This window comes from Mesoplodon densirostris, chromosome 4 (genome assembly GCF_025265405.1).
Source record: "Mesoplodon densirostris isolate mMesDen1 chromosome 4, mMesDen1 primary haplotype, whole genome shotgun sequence".
Classification (NCBI taxonomy): Eukaryota; Metazoa; Chordata; class Mammalia; order Artiodactyla; family Ziphiidae; genus Mesoplodon; species Mesoplodon densirostris.
This window is the reverse complement of record NC_082664.1, coordinates 77,159,343-77,182,516: the sequence shown is the minus strand read 5'-3', so window position 1 is coordinate 77,182,516 and position 23,174 is coordinate 77,159,343. Positions and strand designations below refer to the sequence as shown.

At 40.9% G+C, this 23,174-nt stretch overlaps 1 gene segment (V, D, J or C); it reads left to right on the top strand.

Annotated features, from left to right (window-relative positions):
- The first annotated feature begins 2,616 nt into the window (after positions 1 to 2,616).
- LOC132488089 (T cell receptor alpha variable 18-like) lies at positions 2,617 to 22,032 on the top strand. The segment is given in 3 exon segments: positions 2,617 to 2,662; positions 2,795 to 3,173; positions 21,831 to 22,032. Coding segments are annotated over 3 exon segments (627 nt in total).
- Positions 22,033 to 23,174: the final 1,142 nt, after the last annotated feature.

Sequence of the window (23,174 nt, the reverse complement as noted above, 5' to 3'; positions counted from 1 at the left end):
TATATGAAGCTAGTAGTTATAGTTATTATTTATTCTGGTACAAACAACCATCAAGTGGGGAAATGATTTTCCTTGTTCATCAGGAGTATTACAATGAGTGAATACAACAGAGGGTCGTTAGTTTTTGAACTTCCGGAAAATGGGCAGTGCCATCAGCCTTACCATCACAATCTTGCAGCTTGGGGACTCAGCGTTGTATTTCTATGCTCTGAGAGAGCAGAGTGATGCAGGTTCCCATGAGAACCCCAGAGAAACCTCAGATCTCAACGTGTGGTGTCCCCCAGCTATGAAAACCTTAGTGAGATTCTCAGTAAGGACAGGAGAAGGCAGGGGCTGTGTCAGCGGGGAAGGGGAGTTAGAAGTGGAAACCTCACTCTAAGGAAATTGCTATCTTTCTGGCTCAGAGAACATATCTAAAAGTGTCATTCATCAAAAGCATCTTTACCTTCAATTCTTCATCTTGAAGTAGATCATTTGCCAAAAAAAATTAAAACATTTTTATGGTGATTATATTAAAGCAAGTGATTTGGTTTAAAAAAATTCAGTAATATTTGGCCAAATCTGCACCTGAATTGTTAGACTTTAAGGTTCACTGCACAAATATTTATGCATTGCTGACTAAGTCTTGTCATTATGTTAGATCTGAAGTATCGATTAAATGGCACTTCTTGGAATCTCCCTCTCCCATTGTCTCATGCTGTGCCATGAATGACTTGGAATGACGTACATAGAATAAATGTCACCACAAGTCTTGACACCAAGGGGAAATGAGGCTCTTCAGTTTGCTGAGAACCAGCCCCATTACCTGATCACATTCTCTACATGCAATTACAAAATCTGCAAGTTTAATGCAGATAAAATAGAATATCCAAAGAAGGAATACTAAAAACAAAACAGAACAACTCAAAAATTCTACTAGTCAGGAAAAGCTCTGCTACAGAATCACATCTTATAGGACGTTTTCCGTTCTGCGTTTTTACCCAACAGTATATTGTGAAATAATTATTTGCACAACATTATTTACAGATCAAAATCAGACATTCTAATGGCGATATTCCAATGTATGATTTTTTTTAAGAAGATGTTGGTGGTAGGAGTTTATTAATTAATTCATTTATTTTTGCTGTGTTGGGTCTTAGTTTCTGTGCGAGGGCTTTCTCTTGTTGCGGTGAGCGGGAGCCACTCTTCATCCCGGTGCACGGGCCTCTCTCTATCGCGGCCTCTCCTGTTGCGGAGCACAGGCTCCAGATGCGCAGGCTCAGTAATTGTGGCTCATGGGACTAGCTGCTCTGCAGCATGTGGGATGTTCCCGGACCAGTGCACGAACCCGCGTCCCCTGCATCGGCAGGCGGACTCTCAACCACTGCGCCACCAGGGAAGCCCGCTCTCTCTCTCTTTTTGTGCACGTCCCTCCTCTCTGGTACACTGGTCCACAAATTCTAGGTGCTTCAAGATCCCCAATCTCCTATTCCGTCTCAATCTCACAGTGAGACAGCTGAGCCATTTTTGGTAAATCCCTCCTGCACTGGTGCCGAGAAGCTGCCTCCATGAAGTAAGCTGGGCAATGTTCGGGCTCACCTCATCTGTTTTCCTTATCTCTGTGCTACCTGTAGTCCAATGTCCAAAAGTTGTTTCATATAGTTTGTCCAGTTTTCCAGTTGGAAGGGAGGTCAACTCTACGTTTATCAGTGAAGAAGTTACAGTAATTTGTTTTTATTGTATTTTATAAATATGTCATTTCATGATGGATGGGGTAAAAATCTTTTCGACCAACCACACATTATTTGAGACCTGCCTTAGGTAATGTTTCCTCAGTGGCATGCTGAATGAGTCTTGGGGATGAATAGTAATTCAGGCAAAGGGTTGGGGGAGATTAGGGAGCACTTTCTAGGCAGATGAATCCCTCTCTTACCCATGGGAGTCATGGAGACATATTCAAGGAAGAGACCTCTGACCTTTCCACTTAAAAATTCTGCCTGGGGCTTCCCTGGTGGCGCAGTGGTTGAGAGTCCGCCTGCCGATGCAGGGGACACGGGTTCGTGCCCCGATCCCGGAGGATCCCACATGCCGCGGAGCGGCTGGGCCCGCGAGCCATGGCCGCGGAGCCTGTGTGTCCGGAGCCTGTGCTCCGCAACGGGAGAGGCCACAGCAGTGAGAGGCCCGCGTACAGCAAAAAAAAAAAAAAAAAAAAAAAAAAAAAAATTCTGCCTGGGATTATTTGGGTAGCTGGAGATACTTGTACCATGCAGAAAATGATGGAAGCAACAACTGAATATTTCCCTAAGCATACTCGTGTTTAGAGCTCTCTTCTGAGTCCTGTCCCATTCTCCTTTATCTATGCCTCAAGCTATTAATATTACATCAGGAGAAAGAGGTCAGATTTAGCTGTGGTGCAATTTTCAGAATGACCACCAGAGGGCGGGGGTTCCTCCAAATGTGGTTCCTCTTTTTATTCAGGTGCTGCTTTGACTTCTTTACTTTGTAGCCACAAGACAGATTACTGTTGCTGTGCGGAAAGGGGCTCTCAGTTTCTAAGTGAGGAGTTTCTATAATATTCAGCTGCAAACTAGCCCCATTAGATTTGGTGTATTCTAGGGAGCAAGGACCGTTGCCAACATGTTTTCTGCCACTCACGCTGCTCTTGTGATCTTCTTAATATTCAGTAAGTAACATTTTATCCTAAATGTTCATGATTTTTCATTTTCCTATAATTATAGGGAACTTTTAGTTTTCTTCTCTGGCTGAAAACTCTCCTTCTGTCCATTTCTAACATAAAAAAGTGATTCTCTTGTAGGAGGGACCAATGGAGACTCAGTGACCCCGACAGAAGGCCCAGTGACTGTCTCAGAGGGGGCGCCTGGGACACTGCACTGCACTTACCAGACCTCTGGTTCAGATCTCTATCTTTTCTGGTACGTCCAGTATCTCAGCAAAGCTCCGCAACTCCTCCTGAAGGGCTCGAAGGCAAACCGGAGGGCAGAGCATCAAGGTTTTCAGGCCACTCTTGTTACGAGTAACAGCTCCTTCCACCTGCAGAAACCCTCAGTGCAAACATCAGACTCGGCTGTGTACTACTGTGCTCTGAGTGACACAGTGAGAGGGGCTGCAGGGGGAGCTGAACACAAACCCAAGGGGAGCAGGAGGGCTGAAGTGAGCAGCCTTGGGAGGAAGAGGTATATTCTCTCCTTGGGCAGTGTTTAGTTTATTTAGAGCTTCTCAGGAAAAGAAATCAAACTCAGATCTAATTCCTAGAAACCCAGGAGGTTGGGACGTGTTCTTCAGGGAGAATAGGGTGGATGTCGGTCTTAAAGAAGACGCAAGCTCTGATCCCCAGAAGTGTCCCTGTTCAGCCAGAAAGACTCCTCCCTTCTCTAGACAGACTTTCAAAAAAATCTATTTTCTATTAATGTGACATGGATGTTAGATGTCACGGTATTAATATATTCATTTAGGGAAGAGAAAAGGAATAGATGACTACAAGCTGCATCAGCTGAATCACAATCGTAAATCAGCACAGGGATGCCAAGCAAATCATACAAAACTTTCCATGCGGCTGCGATGTAACGCTGTTGAGGTGCTGCTCTCAGTGAAATGAGCCAGAGTTGCTGCAGCAGTGGGATGAAAAGGCATTTGTGAGTTTTGAATGGCTACTTTTGTGTGTGTTTGTGTGGTACGCGGGCCTCTCACTGTTGTGGCCTCTCCCATTGTGGAGCACAGGCTCAGCGGCCATGGCACACGGGCCCAACCGCTCTGCGGCATGTGGGATCTTCCCGGACTGGGGCACAATCCCGTGTCCCCTGCATCGGCAGGCAGACTCCCAACCAGTGCACCACCAGGGAAGCCCTGAATGGCTACAATTTTGATATAAGGAACTAGGAATGCATGGTCTGGTGATTTTGCATTCATTTTGACTATAGGATGGATTACTTGAAAGCAAGGTTTTTCTAGAAGAGACTGACTATTGATTGGCATTGGACACATACATCTGGACAAATTTTGTCCACCAGGAAACTTGTTGTGATAGCATTAATCAGGCAAGGAACTTTATCCAATGTAAATTTCCCCAGGAACCAATGCCTTGGAGTGAAGGAAGAAAATTTATGATGACTGAGGGTAAGTAGTTTGATCTTGCTCTCTGGAAGAAGAATCTATGAGCTTATTTCACTGTAGATTTTGGCTGCAGGCCAAACAAAACAAAACAAAACAAAAAAGCCCTACAAAAACATGGATGACTATTTGTTCTCAGAAGTCACCATAATCATAACAACTTGTATTGGTCATAAAACTTATGTCTATCTTAGATGCATTGGCTGAATATGGCAAATGGCTGCAGCACTGATATTATTGTTGTCAACTTAGTTGCAATAAAGTCTAAATAGGCAGGTTAGGTTCACCAACCATGTCAACAAGCCATGACGTGCCACAGGCAAAGTGATAGCAGCAAGTTACATTTCCTGTTCTGGTGCACAAGCATCTCACACTTCATTTCTCGTGCACATGCCCTGTCAGGCACAGGGCAGGCATTTAGACCTGAATTGGAGACAGAACACAGCACATTTCACCCAGAAGAAGAGATTCCACCATGGGGTTCCCTGGCCTGCTGAGAGTTGTCATAGCCTCCGTCCGCCTTGGTAAGGCTGTTAAGGATGGCCACCAACAGACTCAGCTCCACTCAGCTCCCATGTTTGGGGGTAGGGCAGGTTATTTTTGTCTGGTGGTGTGTAGGAGAGTTGAGTAATGGGTAGAGGAATTAGAGGTCTTAGTCCTGTGTTTGTTCCTTGCAGCCCTCGGTGCTCCACCAGGAGAATCAACCTAATTCTTTCTCTCTGTCTCTCTGTCTGTCTCTCTCCATATATATTATACCTATAAATTTTTTTCTTCTCCCCAGGATCCATCACAGCCCAGAAAGTAACTCAAGACCCGCCAGAAATTTCTATGCTGGAGAAGGAGGATGTAACCTTGGATTGTGTATATGAAGCTAGAAGTTACAGTTATTATTTATCCTGGTACAAACAACCATCAAGTGGGGAAATGATTTTCCTTATTCATCAGGAGTCTTACAATGAGTGAATACAACAGAGGGTCGGTAGTTTTTGTACCTCCAGAAAACGGCCAGTTCCATCAGCCTTATCATCACAGCCTTGCAGCTTGGGGACTCAGTGGTGTATTTCTGTCCTCTGAGAGAGCACAGTGATGCAGGTTCCCATGGGAACCCCACAGAAACCTCAGATCTCAACGTGTGGTGTCCCCCAGCTATGACAACTTAGTGAGATTCTCAGTATGGACAGGAGAAGGCAGGGGCCGTGTCAGCTCGGATGGGGAGTTAGAAGTGCAAACCTCACTCTAAGGAAAATGCTATCTCTCTGGCTCAGAGAACATATGTAAAAGTGTCATTCATCAAAAGCATCTTTATCTTCAATTCTTCATCTTGAAGTAGATCGTTTGCCAAAAAAATTTTAAAACTTTTTTATGGTGATTATATTAAAGCAAGTGATTTGGTTTAAAAAAAATTCAGTAATATTTGGCCAAATCTGCACCCGAATTGTTAGACTTTTAGGTTCACTGCACAAATATTTATGCATTGCTGACTAAGTCTTGTCATTATGTTAGATCTGAAGTGTCGATTAAATGGCACTTCTTGGAATCTCCCTCTCCCATTGTCTCATGCTGTGCCATGAATGACTTGGAATGATGTACATAGAATAAATGTCACCACAAGTCTTGACACCAAGGGGAAATGAAGCTCTTCAGTTTGCTGAGAACCAACCCCATTACCTGATCACATTCTCTATATGCAATTACAAAATCTGCAAGTTTAATGCAGATAAAATAGAATATCCAAAGAAGGAATACTAAAAACAAAACAGAACAACTCAAAAATTCTACTAGTCAGGAAAAACTCTGCTACAGAATCACATCTTATAGGATGTTTTCCATTCTGCGTTTTTACCCAACAGTATATTGTGAAATAATTATTTGCACAACATTATTTACAGATCAAAATCAGACATTCTAATGGCGATATTCCAATGTATGATTTTTTTTAAGAAGATGTTGGTGGTAGGAGTTTATTAATTAATTCATTTATTTTTGCTGTGTTGGGTCTTGTTTCTGTACGAGGGCTTTCTCTTGTTGCGGTGAGCGGGGGCCACTCTTCATCCCGATGCACGGGCCTCTCTCTATCGCGGCCTCTCCTGTTGCGGAGCACAGGCTCCAGATGCGCAGGCTCAGTAGTTGTGGCTCACGGGCCTAGTTGCTCCGCGGCATGTGGGATCCTCCCAGACCATGGCTCGAACCCGTGTCCACTGCATTAGCAGGCAGATTCTGAACCACTGCGCCATCAGGGAAGCCCCCAATGTATGATTTTATAATACTTTTTTGGCAAATTCTGTCTTACTAGCTTTTTAAATTGTTTTTCTCACAGTAACAAATAATGCTGGAATGAACACACAGGTATTTGATGACTTCCTTGATAATTCCCAGGAGGTGAATAGGAATTTACCTTTAATCTTTCTGGTATGGGCTCCCCGATCATTTCTGTGACCCTGGAATATAGCACATTTTCACTCTACAACTACTAAACACTCATATTTTGCCTGTTACAGAAAATTCTCTTACATGAAGGCTTTGCTTTACAGTTTAGCTCCTAATGACTCCAGATGGCCTCAATTTCAGGCAATTCTGTACCACATACGTAGCTGTAATATAACGTCTAAAAGAGTAATGTCTCTGTGCTATTGTGTGGTGGTATTAGGTGGCAATTAACCTGGTGGATATGTTTTCATCTGGAATTCCAAAAAGAAAGATATTCTTCCTTAAGTAAGGATTTTCTATCCCTACTGTACAAAAAAACAATGATCCCAATACAGAACAACTTTCCAGAAAAGAAAGCATAAGTGTGTGTGTGTGTGTCGGGGAGAGGGAGGGAGGGAAGGAGAGAGAGAGAGAGAGAGAGAGAGAGAGAGAGAGAGAAAGAGAGTGATAGAAACAAGATAGACTTATGTAGCCAAGTCATGAAGTAATTAACTAAACAGTTAAATTTCGTAAAACGTATTGGAAGTAAGTAAAGTGTTTCAGAGACAACGTTTTTTTTTTTTGTTTGTTGTTTTGCGGTACACGGGCCTCTCACTGCTGTGGCCTCTCCCATTGCAGAGCACAGGCTCTGGACGCGCAGGCCCAGCGGCCATGGCTCACGGGCCCAGCCGCTCCACGGCATGTGGGGTCTTCCCGGACCGGGGCATGAACCCGTGTCCCCTGCATCGACAGGCAGACTCTCAACCACTGCGCCACCAGGGAAGCCTCAGAGACAACTTTTAATGAAGAAAATAGATGTAAGTAGTTTATAAGGGAATAAATCAAAGATTTGAAGCAGGAAACATGTATCTTAGAATCCGGTGCAGGAAGCAGTATTGGTGAGAGATACTCAAAGGAGGATTCCCAAAATTTAGCAAAAATTAAAAAAAACACCAGGCCTAAAATAATCAATGACCTATCTTGTTTAACAATTATTTCAATCTATTTGTACTTTTAAAGTCTGAGAAATCTTCTAAAATGTTTTGGATAACATGCATACCAGCTCAAACTGGAGCCATTGTAAAATCACGGTCACTAGTCTCTACTTGATCCCTAACATTCCCCAAATCATATCCCGTCTCCTTAATCAATGAGCTGTCTAATCATAATCGCCTTTTTAAATTTTCTTGATTATCACATAACTCTAATTTTTCTAATATCTCCATCAGATTATTTTTCCAATAAATAAATAAATGCCATCTGGGAAGGAATGCGTTAACAGTGTGCCTGTAACTTGTTTTCTACTTCCTCTGAGGTCACCTGAGGCCTTTGGGGTTTCCTGAGCTGAGCTCTTTGTGGACACAGTAATCTCATTTATACTTGAAAAGTAAAGAGGAGTTTTTAGGAGTTGTTCTGTACTAAGTTCTTATCCAGAATGACCTTAGCAGGACATCCAGGGTATTTCTAGATGATTCATTGCAAATAAACTAGAATTTATGGACATGGGATATATTGAAAAATGGCAGTCAACTAATGTTGGATCTCTGGTCCGTGATTAGAAAAACCTAAAAGACCCCAAACCTCAGTGACTTCCCTGCTGCAACCTGTGTTGCTATAGTTGAGACTTGTCATACTGAACCCCAAATCTGTCCTGGTGTTAAAAAAAGGGACTTCGTGAAGCTTCATTTGAACAATTCATGAGCTCCCAGAGACTGAAGCTGGGTCTGCTGCTCTTTCTTGCTTGTAGTTTTGCTCTTCAGAAGCCCCGTTTTATCCCCTTCTGCTCACTACCATCCTTCCAAGGAAACCACAGTCCCATAGATAGATTGGTTTTGCCCATTTTTGAACATTATACAACTAAAATAATATGGTTTGGATTTTTTTTCTATCTGGATTCTTTTCTTAATATCATATTTCTAAGAGTCCTCCATGTTGTATACAGTTTAGTTTGTTTATTCTCATTGCTGTATGAACATACCAGAATTTATTTAGCTACCTGCTTAAATGGTTCTTTGGATTTTTCCTGCCTTTGGCTGTTATCAATAGTGTTATTATGAATATTCTTATACATGTTCTTTGGTGAACATATTTACACACTGCTATTGGGCATATATATTAGAATTTCTGGATTAAAGGGTATATATATATCCTGCTTTAATTCCTCCACTAGCTAAGCCCTCAAAGAGTACTAATAACCTCTGTGTTGTAAATCAACCAAAATTTCCAAACCTCATCATTGCTGACCTCTCAGAAACTTTAGACACGTGAGTTGTGACCATTTACTCTTGCTTCAAATCCTCTCTTCCTCAGAGAAAGTTTCTCTCTTTCTTAGAGAAACAGCTGCTTCTCTGACAAAACACTCTCTGAGGTTTGTACCTACTTCTTGGGCTCTTTCCTCTCTCACTCCTGCACACACCTTCATCTCCCTTCCAGTCATTAACTATTGCATGTCTTCAAGGTTTAGCTCTAGACTATGTCCTCTCTTTGTGTTATTCTCTCTCTCTCTGACATTTTACTCATGTCTACTTGACTCTGTGTCATACCTCATCATCTACTCTTTCTAGCTTTTCACTCAATTTAACAAGTGTGAGCCACCTTTCTGTCACATATACACAGAGATAAAAATAACAGAGTAATCAGCATTCTGGCCATAAGTAGAGTAAAGTGAGAGAAATTGTCATTGCAGCCTAGTGTGACCCTCTAAATCCTCCAAACTCCAGGGGATTCATTTCAAACTCTCCGAGCCAATCTTCTGAATCTCCTCTAACATGGCTTGAGGAAGATTGAGGAAGACACACCATCACAGCTTCACTTCTGTTTGCTCTAACTCTTCAGTGAATTATCAGTTTTCTCATATATCATTACTCTGCATAATAGGCTAAGGAAAGTTGAACAAATGCACTTCATATATGTTTTGGAAGTGTAGCCAAGCATGTATTGTGGACTCTCTCCATGGGTTCTCATGTACTGAAGCCTCTCTTCCATGTGCAAGACAAAAGGAAATGTTGCAATTAATATGTTTTTGTAATCTACATCTATATCTATACTTATGTATAGACTTCTAAAATTCCTGTTATGCTTATAACTGTGAGTTCCATACAGTCAGGAAACATGTATGTATTGTACATTACACAGTACATGGCACATAGTGGTTGCACATTAAATATTGGCTAACTTAAGAATGAATTAATTGATAGTATCAACAGATACAGAGCTTCTACCCTTTGGATGCTGTTAGATAATTGTGGATCAATTAGTTCTTGTATTCGTCCAATTCTCATCACCATAAGAATACTTCTATTTCCATGTACCATAAATCCCCTTTCTGTTTGTACAGATTTTCGTCATATGGTACTGTTTTTAGGTTTGCAATTAGATGGTCTCCCTCTTGTTGGCGTAGACAGAGCCATCTTCAACACCTGAGTGAGTCTATAGGAAGATGTATATCTAATTCATTTTCTTGTGGACTTGGAAGTCCCTCTTATCGGTGATTCTTCCAGTTTCACCTGGTGATGACGTATTCCTGTATTATCTCTTCTGCTTTCTTCTCTAGAGCTTTTATCTTAGAATTTCAGCCTCAAATATTTATTTCCTGTGGCTAGAGATATGAGTCCTATAAAGCTAAGGGTGGTAGTGGGCAGAGAGTTGGGGAGTGGTCCAGGCTGCAAGAACATCACAGTTAACTTAGTTCTCTTTGAGTCTCAATACTTTTCCTTTCCATCCTAATTCCTAGGGCTCAAGGAAATGACCTTTTTATAACAGGTGTTCTCCATACACTAGATGTTGCCCATGAGTACAATTGGATGGTGTTAAACTATCTGTTTCTATTTATCTTTACCATTGCCATCACTTGTTCTGCTTCTTTGTATATTTTTAATTTCAAGTCTAGTGACCTAGTTTTGGGGTAGATATTCCTACCATTGGGAGTCCTAGCCTGAGGCAAGAAAAATGTCTTGTCTGTTTTTCTAATTTCCTGATTCTGGTTCCAAGGGCTGAATTATTTCAATCAAGAATCCTTTTAAGTTCCTGGATTCTCAACCCTTAAGAAAACTTTTAGGAAGTATTATCCTCAGTTGTAATATTGGTATTTAAAAAGTTCTCCTATGAGAGCAAAAATCAGGACTCTGCCTCTGGCACAGTAGAAAGAAGAATCACTACATCCTTGGGGAAATGAGCTATCTGACCTTGGAATGGTGACTGTGAAAAAAGGTAGATGGAAGCATGTAATTTTAGCAAAAAGTAATAACAGAAAGAGGGAATTCTCTTTCTTGTGACAATTTGTAGAGAATATTCTCTTTTTCAAGAAACACTTGCTCAATTATAGGAAAGAAGTTCTAGAAAAGGAAGAGACTCTCACTTTAGTTCACTTTGATGACTTAAATATTAATAGGCATTTTTTTTCTCAGAGAATTTTAAAGTTTAAAAGAATGTGAAGGGCTTCCCTGGTGGCGCAGTGGTTGAGAGTCCGCCTGCCGATGCGGGGGACACGGGTTCGTGCCCCGGTCCGGGAAGATCCCACATGCTGCAGTGCGGCTGGGCCCGTGAGCCATGACCGCTGAGCCTGCACATCCGGAGCCTGTGCTCCGCAATGGGAGAGACCACAACAGTGAGAGGCCCGCGTACCGCAAAAAAAAATTTAAATAAATAAATAAAAGAATGTGAATTTTAGGAAAGATTACAGTTATCCTTGATCATAAGATAGATGTAACCATTTTCCAAATCTATACTAGAAAACATTGCCCTGTAATACATTATAGATGATTTCAGAGGCTGATATGTTGATAAGGGTTTGGGTTTGTACTATAGTTTTAACTTTACTTTTAATTTAGAGAAATCACAGTAAATATAAAAAGGGAAGCTCACAGGCTCAAAGCATAAAAGTTTTTTTCAGTCTTCTATGAGAAGTGCTCAAGCTACATTTTGGTTATGTTGCCTTGAACTAGTTACTTGATAACAGCAAATAGGTAAAGCTTAAGACAAAGATGATGACAGATTCCCCTTTTCTAAGAAAGATCTTCTTAAAAATATACATTATAAAAATCAACTCAAAATGGATCATAGAGTTAAATGTAAAATATAAACTATGAAACTTGAAAAAAAAATAAGAGAAAATCTTCAGGCCTGGGGCTAAGTAAATCTTAGATTTGACACCAAAAGCATGATACACACACACACACACACACACACACACACACACACACACACACCTAACTGAATCAAATTTAAAAACTTTTCCTCTACAAAAGACCCTGTTAAGAATATGAAAAGATAAGCTACAGACTGGGGGTAAATATTTACAAACCATGTATCTGACATAGTACTTGTATCTAGAATATATAAAGAACTCTAAAAGCTAAATGGTATAGAAAACAAACAACCAATTAGAAAAACGGGTGAAAGACTCAGACTGATATTTCACCAAAGAGGATATACAGACTGCAAATCATCACATGAAAAGATGTTCAATCTCATTAGTCATCAGAGAAATGCAAATTAAAACCACAATGAAATATCACTATACAATTACCAGTGGGGCTAAAATAAAAAATAGTGACAACACCAAATTCTGGCAAACATGTGGGGAAAACTGGATCACTCATAAATTGCTGATGGGAATATAGAATGATACAGGCACTCTGGAAAATAGCTTGGCAATTTTTTATAAAACTAAACATGCAATGCATACTTGGACTCTTATCCTAGATAAATAAAAGATTTTATTTACATAAAAATCTGTACCTGAATATTCATAACAGCTTTATTCATAGCAGCCAAAATATGGAAACCTGATGTCCCTTAGTAGGTGACTGATTAAACAAACTGTGGCACATCCCTACCATGGAATACTACTCAGAAATAAAAAGAAACAAACAGGTTGGATACACACTATTACCTGGACAAATCTCATGTTTTTACTACTCATTCTGAGTGAAAAAAATCTCAATGCTTACTTCTATATAATTCCATTTATATAACATTATTAAAATAACAAAATCGTAGGGATGAAGAACAGGTTAGTGATTGTCAGGGGTTAATGACTAGGGAAGGAGTGGGTGTGGCTACAAAGGGGTGGCGTGAGGAAGTCTTGTGGTTATGAAACAGTTGTGCATCTTGATTGTGGCAGTGAACCTATACATGTGATATACATGAATGCATGAATCTGTACATGTGTAAAATTGCATAGAACTACACGCACACACAAATGGCTGCATGTAAACTGTGGAAATCTACTAAGCCCTGTGTGTTGTACCAATGTTAATTTCCTGGTTTAGAGACCTCTGGAGGACACAGGGTGAAGAGTACACAGAGCCTCCCTGTACATTTTTGGAGCTTCCACGAATCTATAATTATTCCAAATTAAAAATGTTTTTTAAAATTACAAACAAATTTCCTAAAAATTACAACTGTAAATCATCTCCTTGGTTTCATTACACATCACACATTCAGCTTCTGGGTTCTTTTAGAGTCAATCCTACAAAGAGCTCCTGCATTAATCTTGCAGTTATCTTTTTCATGTTCTTTCTGAGGCACACATTCAGAAACAGAGAAAAACAGCCTTTTAAATATGATTTGTAAGAGTCAGAGTTTGCTAAGTGTGACTAGAATAAATCAAATCAAAGGATGAGAAAATGGATACAAGTTAGTTTAATGACTTTTAGATCACTGAGAAATTATCAGATTTTCAAAGAAAAAGTCAAAGAACAACAAACCCCTTACCTACACTGTTAGTGCAATAAATTCTGTGCAGCTTATTCTTTTCTAGTCCCTGAGTGGGTGAGGGATGAAGTGACATCAAAGCAGTGCATCTGAGAGTTGATGTTCTTTTTCTGGGTGGTAGTTAATGGGGGTAGAGTGTGCTCTTCGGACAAGTCTGAGGAGAGCTTATATAAATTGTGGTCAACTCTGCAACATCAACACATGTTCAATGACAAAACCCAATGGAGTGTCATAGAACCAAACAAATTAAACAATACTAGTTTTGCTATACGTATCTTCCTGTTCCCCACTCCGCCCTGTGATGTTCTGATCTCTCCAGGGTCTAGAATGGAGAGCTCGTCTTTCCCTCTGCCATGCTCTTCCCTCCTTTCCTCCTAAGATCTATCAAGTTCGTGACCCTGAGTTTTAGTTACACTTGGTCCCTGTAGCCAGGCATAAAATTATTTGAAGCAATGGATTTCTTAACTTATGTTCCCAATTCTCTGTCAAAGAGGTCTCCAGACATATCCACAGCTATTCTATCTCCCTGCTTTCTTCAGCACTCTAGTCCTTTTAAGGTCTCACCTGCTGAGATTCTTGTGTACCATAAAGAGAAACACAATCCATTACACCTATGCTTGGGTTCAACTTTTATAACCTCTGGTAGCAGTTTAGCTTTAAAGGCCAAACAAGGAACAATGAAACAATTCAAATTGCAGGCAGAGAAGGCTTTTCTGATGACTGCTTTAAACCTCATATGCACTATGCCCACCAATATATAAAGTGTCCTCCCCTCAATTTTTGTCTTTGTAGGGGGCATGGAGTGGGTCCTGTGAGATGTTTGTGTTTGTGACCACCAGGTGGCAGTGGTTCCATTCCTCTCATTCTTCCAGGGCCTTAACCATCAAAAGCATGACAGCTACTAGAGGATTTGCTCTTGATTGGCTGAGCCACCAACAAAAAGGCTATCTCGTGCGTTAGAGAAGGAGAACTAAGACACAGGAGCAACTCCTCAGGGGAGAAGATTTGGAATCATTAAAATTGTATCAAGGGTGTGATATCAGGATGGAGAACATGCTGGAATGTGCATTCATAGTCTTGTGGCTTCAGCTTGGCTGTAAGTTGGAGGTTAAGAGATGAGAACCCTAAGGGCACATTTATCCAAAGCTGGAGAGAAGAGAGAGAGGGGTTTAGTCTCAGCTCATCCCAGGTTTCTTGTTGGAATTTTTCAAAACTGCTGAACTGAAAGGTTTGTTTCATTTCTGATTTTGTTTTCCTGAACAGGGTTGAGGGGAGAAGACCAGGTGGAGCAGAGTCCTCAGACCCTGAAAATCCAGGAGGGAGACAGTCTCATCCTCAACTGCAGCTACACGGTCAGCAGTTTTCAAGGGCTACTGTGGTATAGACAGGATCCTGGGAAGGGACCCGAACTTCTCTTCCTTCTTTACTCAGTTGGGGATGAAAAGCAGAAAGAAAGACTAAAAGCCACCTTGTTAAAGAAGAGAAGTTCCCTGCACATCGCAGACCCTAAACCTGAAGACTCAGCCACTTACCTCTGTGCTGTGGAGACACAGTGCTCCCCAGGCACCTGCAGCCTGTACACAAACCCTGCAGCTGGGGCTCTGGAATTGGGACATCTTTTTTGTTTTCCCTCCTCGAAGAAGTAGTTACTTAGCACCCAGAACCTCTTTCCAAGTGGTCCTATGGAGAATGAAATCTTGTGACATAGCCAGACAGCAGAGATTACTGTTCATTCTGTCCAGGATCCTGAGTGATACTGGTATTCAACCTTTTCTTTCATTAAAATGTTTAGGTCAGATTTTGGTATCAAGATTATAATAGTTCATTAGATAAGTTGCAATTTATGGATCCTTTTCTATCTATAGAAGAATTTGTGCAGGGTTTTTAATAATTTTTTTTAAATTTTCACAAAGTTCACTAGTGAGCCATCTAAGCATAGAGTTTCACCTGTGGGAGAAACTTAATAATCCTTCAATTATGGATTCAGTTACTTTAACAGGTAAGGGGTTCTTTATATATTTGGTATTTTTCTTGTGAAAGTTGGTCAATTTTGTTTTTTCTCCTCATAATTTATTATCTGCTACCTTTACTTTCTTTTATCTGTCTTGCTACTTTTTCTAGTTCTTTGAGTTGCAAGTTTGACAATTGATTCTCAACATTTCTTCTTTCCTAACAATATAATTTAAATCCATAAATTTGCCTCTAATTACAAATATTCCTTGACTTCCAGTGGGGTTACGTCACAATAAACCCATCATTAGTTGAAAATATCTTAAGTCAAAAGTGCATTTAATACACCTAAACTCCAGACAGCATAGCTTAGCCTAGCTTACCTTGAACGTGCTCAAACACTTATATTAGCCTACAGTTGGGCAAGATTATCTAACACAAAGCCTATTTTATAATATGGTGCTGACTATCTCATGTAATTTATTGAATACTGTACTGAAAACAAAAAGCAGAGTGGTTGTCTGGGTTCAGAACGGTTTTTTTTTTAACATCTTTATTGGAGTATAATTGCTTTACAGTAGTGTGTTAGTTTCTGCTTTATAACAAAGTGAATCAGTTATACATATACATATGTCCCCATATCTCTTCCCTCTTGCATCTCCCTCCTTCCCACCCTCCCTATCCCACCCCTCTAGGTAGTTACAAAGCACCGAGCTCATCTCCCTATGCTATGTGGCTGCTTCCCACTAGCTATCTATTTTACGTTTGGTAGTAGTGTGATGGTCGTTTACCCCTGTGATCCAGTGACTGGCTGGGAGCTGTCCAGCATCAAAAGAGAGCATCATACTAGCCCAGGAAAAGATCAAAATTCAAAATTTGAAGTGTGGTTTCTACTTAATGCATATCACTTTCATACCATCATAAAGTCAGAAAACCGTAAGTCAGGGACCTTCTGCACTGCTTTTGCTGTATCCCACATGTTTTGATATGTCATATATTCATTATTATTCAACTAAAATGTTTGGTAATTTCCATTTGAAGTGGGGATTTTATGTCCCATGATGATATTTCCAGGGACGTAAGAATGGCCAAATCCTGCCCTGCTCACCACTGGGAAGATTCCTGAGGATGCTATATGTATTAGCTTAATACAAATGGAAAGTGAAGAAGGACTTTCAGCTGAACCAGGACCTGATTACCTCTAAAGCAGCAAAGGTGGGTTGAAGTTCGGTCTAAATGGAGTTTCCTACTTCCTTCTGAATCCAGAAAAGCAAGCTCAGAATTCCTATAAGGATGAGTAGGAGAGATAGGCCACGCCTCAAACTGGCCAAGAGTTGACTTGATTTTCAAGCATCTGAGCTGAAATAGAAAGAGAAAGAGGTAGCCAATCACAGGGTACTAAATTAGCTCTCCTTAGATTTGCTTATTATCACAGGTAGGCAAAGACTTAAAATGCAAGAGATATAAGCAGAGAGAGTGGAGTCTCAAGTCCTACATTTTAAATTAGACTAAGGACTAATTTCCTACTCATAAATGGACTGCGAACAACAGAATCAGCCCTCCTCACCCCTCCCGTGTGGGGAGGGGAAGAGGCAAGGTCTACGAAGAAGGAAAGCAGAAGTGGAAATTTCCTGATTTAGGGAAAGAAAGGTATTCTTTTATCCACACCATCTGGTTTTGTTTAATTTTAATCTTTTGGGTTTACAGCTTTAAAGTCTGCCCAATGTGTTCAGGGAAAGAGATCAGAGAATTATCATGGGATCCTTGTTTCCACCTGCCCTTATTTTGTCATTCTCATCATTACCACAATCATCTTTATTATCATTTATGGAACATTTACCATATGCCAAGTCCATTGCTAAACACTTTACATACTCATTTTATAATCTAAAAACCACAAAGTAATATTAACCCATCCTCAGGTGAGGAAACTGAGGCTTAAGAATGTTTAAAGATGAAGGGATTTCTGAGATAAAGTAAATGCTGCAGACAATATAAGATGAGATTAAAAAATAAAAACTCCAGAGTTAACCAATTGGACAGTATTTCTCAAATTTTACTGTACATTTAAGAATCACATGAAGAAAAAATACATCTTATTCTGATCAACAGATTCTGATTCAATAGGTCTGGCGTGAGTTTGGGGGTTTACTTTTTTAGTGAGTTACTTGATGATTTTGGTTCAAGTGGCTGGGAGATTTTGCTTTGAAAAACACTATAAATGGAAGACTGCTGAATTTCAGGAGGATGGATGATATGGAAATGTATGTGTTGTGTATTCACTTAGATGTTAGGTGGTTAGAGAACCTCAGAACCCACCTGGGGACACCTAATGCACGTAACACCTTATTCTGATTAAACCATATTCTATTTTGATTAGTAAAAAAAATCTATTTTTTAATGATAAACAAGGTAGTGACTTTTGTTTTCAGCAACAGCAAAAAGAAATTTATCCATGGTTTAATGAATGGTGAGATTTGGTATAAAACTGATGTAAGTGCAAGTTTTTGTCACGTTAACGAGCTAGGCCAGCTGTTAGTGAAATGCCTTTTGTAACTGCGGATACTCAAACGTGAAATGGGGAAAGTCTTCATTCTATGACAAGGGCTCTTGTTATGATGATGGATGCTGTTGGATCATAGATTTTTGTAAGTGTTCGTTGTTTATTTTTTTATTCTTTATTTTTAATTAAAAGACAAAACCTCTCTATATGTTAAAGGCCATGAGTCAGTTATTTCTTAATATTTCCTCCTCTGTCCTAAAGTTTAAATATATTTTACTTCATAATTTTAATTAATCTTTTTACTCTTTCTGGATTCTTTACAACATTTAAAATTCATATTGAAGAAAGCAATTTACAACACTGATAAAATTTTGTTTATTGCAAAATATAGCACAATAATTATCTAACCTCTGCCTTCATAGTTCTCCTAATAATTTCCAGGAGAGACCACACTGATGACTTATAATTGTTTTATGACCATGTTTAATCTTCTGCCATATCCTCACAGCCAGCCTTTCCTTTTCCTGTATCTGTGGTGATTTGGTTGGTGCAGGGCTTATTATTGAATTTTGTTCCTCAAGCTCATCTAATTGGTAAATATTAATTGATATTACTAATATTATTGGAATATATTTAATTATAATATATATTTATAAATTACACAATATAAAATTATTGGACTATATATGTATATAGTTTTATTTTGTCTTAAGAATTGGAAACTTTATTTAGAATCACTTATAGAATCAGAGATTTTTTTTCCATTTAAATGAATAAGATGTACTCTGGAGCATTCTTTTTTTTTTTTTTTTTTTTTTTTTTTTTTTTTTTCTTTTTGCGGTATGCGGGCCTCTCACCGTTGTGGCCTCTCCCGTTGCGGAGCACAGGCTCCGGATGCGCAGGCCCAGCGGCCATGGCTCATGGGCCCAGCCGCTCCGCGGCATATGGGATCCTCCCAGACCGGGGCACGAACCCGCATCCCCTGCATCGGCAGGCGGACTCTTAACCACTGCGCCACCAGGGAGGCCCTGGAGCATTCTTCATTGTCACAAATTTGGCAGCTGGGACCCAGAACTAGGGACCAAGAGGCATTAAGCATTCACCATTTTCCATTAAGAACAACTCACAGCCAGGCACTCTAGGATTTATGAAGAAGCAGCTTCAACCCTGCAACCCCTGATCTTCACTTCTTTAGCTGATGTGAGGGATGGAGCAGTCAGGAGAAGAGTATCATCAGAATGTTCCACTTTCCCCATGAGCCACTTCAGACATCAATACCCTAAAATACTTGCTTTTAAAGACAGAGATCATGGGAGTAAAAAGGAAAATTGCATGGCATTCCGTCTTTGGATATCTGTTTCTGGAGCAGATTTTGATCTATTTTTGCATCTACTTAAGCAGAAGATGAGGAAATCAGAGAAGGATGGTACAGTGAAGGGGGGCAGCAGTTGGGGCTGCCTGGGTGTCTCCATGAGGCACGGTGAGGAGGAGTGAGTGCTGTGTCCCACAAGTGCCACCGCTGAAGGCAGCAGGCCTGAATCATCAGCCAGTGCTCCACCAGGAAAAGGGGAGACAAGAGGCCATGGGGAGTGCTTCCTGAATGGGATCTGACAGGGGGGGAGGATCCTGCCTTGAGGAGGCTCCTGAGGGTCCTCGACTGCTCTCTCACAGGGATGCTCGCACATCGAGGCCATCAGCGGTTGGGCAGGAAAGCAGTGACACCCAAAGGTGCACACCAGTTAAATAAGAAAGTGTCTGCCATTTAAAAAAAATTCTTCTTAATTTTTGTTTCTTCCCTAACCTCAAGGGAATTAGAACCAAAGGAAAAAGGCAGAGGAAGAGAACAGAGCAAGCCATGCTGACCTTACTGTAGCCAGGAGTCAAGCCTCAGGTTCAAAGAGCAGAAGAGAGAAATGAAGATGGAAGTTTTAACCAGGGCTGCACTGAGATTTATTTAATACATGAAAGTGGCCCAGAGGTCTTGTGGTTTTCTTTCCAAGATGTCTTTAGGGGATAAGGTTCAATGTTCCTCCAAGGACCCATCGATACTTATGCCTCCTTGCTTTACTCGGATACTCTCTCCTCTCCCCCTTGCTCCACTTAGAAAATGCTTATTTTGCCTCAGGTAGGCTCACTTGTATTATTTCAGTGTATCATCTCCTAAATCTGTAGCTGATGCTTGTCCTTTGATTTGCCTATAGGACTAAAACTTTTGAAATAAAATGGGAAGCAAGGCAGCTTTATTTTTTTCCCAGCAGTACATCCTTTCCTTGAAGTGATGAGCTGAGAATCACCCGTCTGCCTGAATGAAGGAAAGATCATGTGGTTTTAAAAATGAAAAAAAGCAAAAACTCTGTAAATACTGCAATTGTCTTGTTACACACAGTGACCATTCTAAAAACTTAAATGACCTAAACTGTCCTATCTGTAACATGAGATGCACATCTAAGCTGTTCTCTTCCATTATCTGTACAGTAACTTTACAAAAGCTGGTAGGTGGACTTGCCTGGGATCTGGTGATGGCATTCATGTGTTTAGTCGCAAGAGGGGCCTGCTGTATCTCTGTCAGTAACGTCCCTGATCAGATGGGGAAAGAGTAGTTAGCTCACATGCAATATTGAAGTCATGTGGAAACTATGACAAATGATATATTTTATTCTCTTTGTTATAAGCAGAATAGTCTGGGCACAGCTTCCAAACATTCGATGATTCCTGGCCTTGTCCCAATCCATTATGAAAGGTTTTCTTTCTACTTAAAGTGGGATGACACACAAAGAGGAAGACAGTAAGTGGCTGTGCAGCTTTCCAGCTTAATTGATCCATTTTTGTCAATTTTTTGTAGGAACAAAGAAAAGTATAATTTTTTTTTTCCAATGGGAAGAGAATTATTTTTCCTCAATCCTTTTAGCTCTCTTAAACTTGTGAAGATAACAAGAAAACGTTTTCAAGTCTACTCCCCCTTCTTTCTTACAGTGCCTTTCCTTTTTTCCCTCCTTTCTCTCCTCCTGGCCAGTCCACTCCGTGTTGGGACCACTAGGCACACGCAGAGAATGGGGAAAGACCAGATATGAACAGGGTTTGTGGAGTGTAAGGATGAGTGCCAGGTCTACTGTTTCCTTTATACCAAGACATGCCATCTATAAATGCCCTCCTAGTAACACATGATCCCTAGAAACATTTTAGGAGACCAGAGAATCGGGCAACTTGGCTTCTAGGTTAGGATCTGACCTTAACCTTCTCAATCACTTTGAGCACATCACCCTCTGTATCTGAGTCTCATTTATTCTTTTTTGTCATTTTTTTAAAAGTATTTCTTTTTTTAATTTTTTATAAATTTATTTATTTAATTTATTTATTTTTGGCTGTGTTGGGTGTTCATTGCCGCAGCACGGGCTTTCTCTAGTTGCGGAGAGCAGGAGCTACTCTTCGTTGCAGTGCGCGGGCTTCTCATTGCGGTGGCTTCTCTTGCTGTGGGGCATGGGCTGTAGGTGCCTGGGCTTCCATAGTTGGGGCACATGGGCTCAGTAGTTGTGGCTCACGGGCTCTAGAGCGCAGGCTCAGCAGTTGTGGTGCATGGGCTTAGTTGCTCCGTGGCATGTGGGGTTTTCCCAAACAAGGGCTTGAACCCGTGTCCCCTGGATTGGCAGGCAGATTCTTAACCACTGCACCACCAGGGAAGCCCCATCTTTCTTGTCATTTAGGGAGACGTTCCCCCTGCTCTCAAGGCTGTATAAGACTTGATGTTCTTCGTGAACGTAAAGAAAAATCCTTTGACCTCCTCAGAGCATCAGCTCACCAATAAGATCTTTTCTTTCTCTGGGGTTGCGAAAAAACAATAAGAAAAGGGTTCTGGGTGGATCCTGGCCTTGAGGTTTTTATTTTCCTCTTTCAGAATCAGCCCCTTAGAGTTTAAAACTTAGAAGTGCTCTCGAGGGAACCCCTGGGTTGAGAGTGGATGCCTGTTTTATATTTTTACCCTAGTTCTAGGGACATGACTAAGCCTGCGGAGGATGTATCAATATCAATGAAGGAGCTACTATCTCATTGGCTGACTCCAGGCCTGGGGATTCCCTGGGTTGACAGCTGTCAAGCGAAGGGCTGGGCTGCAGCAATACAGCTGATATGTCTGTTCTGTTACCACCCCCAGCCCAGGTTCAGACACAGGGGCTGAGTTAGGGCCCCTGGATTCTAGTGTCTGCTTGAAGTATGAGGCTGGTGATGGAGTGACCGTGCTGCTGAACCTGAGTGAGTGTTCTGAGCCTAAGAAAGGATGGTGTCTGAAACCAAAGCATTGGAAAGGGGACTTGGTGCCTCCATTTGTCCTGCTGTCCTTCACTCAAGATGCTTAGAGCAAGAGTTCAGATAACACCTATATACTTTATGAGGAAGTCACGTCCTCAGTGTGAGGGGCTTCATTGTACCCAGGCTATTAGTTTGCTAGGGCTGTTATCACAAGTGCCATGGACTAGGTGACTTAACCAACAGAAATGTACAGTATTGCTTCACAGTTCTGGAGGTTAGAAATCTGAAGTCAAGGTGTTGGCAGGATTGATTTATTCTGAGGGCTGTGAGGGAAGAATCGTTCCAGGTTCCTTTCCTTGGCTTGTGGAAGGCCATCTTCTCTGTGTATCTCTTCACATCATCTTCCCACTATGCATGTCTCTGTGTCAAAATTTCCCCATTTATAATAACACCAGACATATCAGATTAGGGATCATCCTAATGACCTCATTTTAACTTGATTGCCTCTATTAAGACCCCATCTCCAAATAAGGTCATTTTCTGAGGTACTGAGGGTTAGCACTTCAACACTTGAATGTGAAGGGGACAGAATTCAACCCATAAGTCTCAGTGATCACAGAAGAGTTTTCCCTGCTATAAAGATTTTCTTATATTCATTGAGCCTAAGGGAAAATGGGAGAAAGCAATGGAGTTGTGCCTCTTGAGCAGTGAGTCTAGATAATTCTAGTGATATTCTGCTCTTTCTGTAGGATGGAAATGAGAGAAAATTGAAATAGGGGATGAGAGTCAGAGAGGAAAGTTCTAGAGACACCGTATCTTGATCTTGAAAATCTGCCTTGAGGGTCTGGAGACAATTATATAATTCCCTCCTTTGCTTAGGGATTTTACATAATGTTAAGACCACACAGCCCAAGTCCCTGGATAGTGCTGAAGGAGAAGAAGTGAACACACCCTGTTCCCACTCCACCATTGGAGGAAATGAATACAACATCTGGTATTGACCATGGTATAACCAGGGCCCACAGGATCTGATTTGAGTTTAAAGAACAATAAACTGGATTCACTGCCCCTCCCTGTGGACAGAAAGTTCAATACCCTATCCTGCACTGGGTCACCCTGGAAGGTACCATTGTGCATTATTACACTGTGAGAGACACACAGTGGGGCAGACTTGGCCACACCTGTGTCCCTGATGGGGAAAGGAAGATAACTTCTATTTAAAGAGGACATTACACAGAAAGTGTGAGCT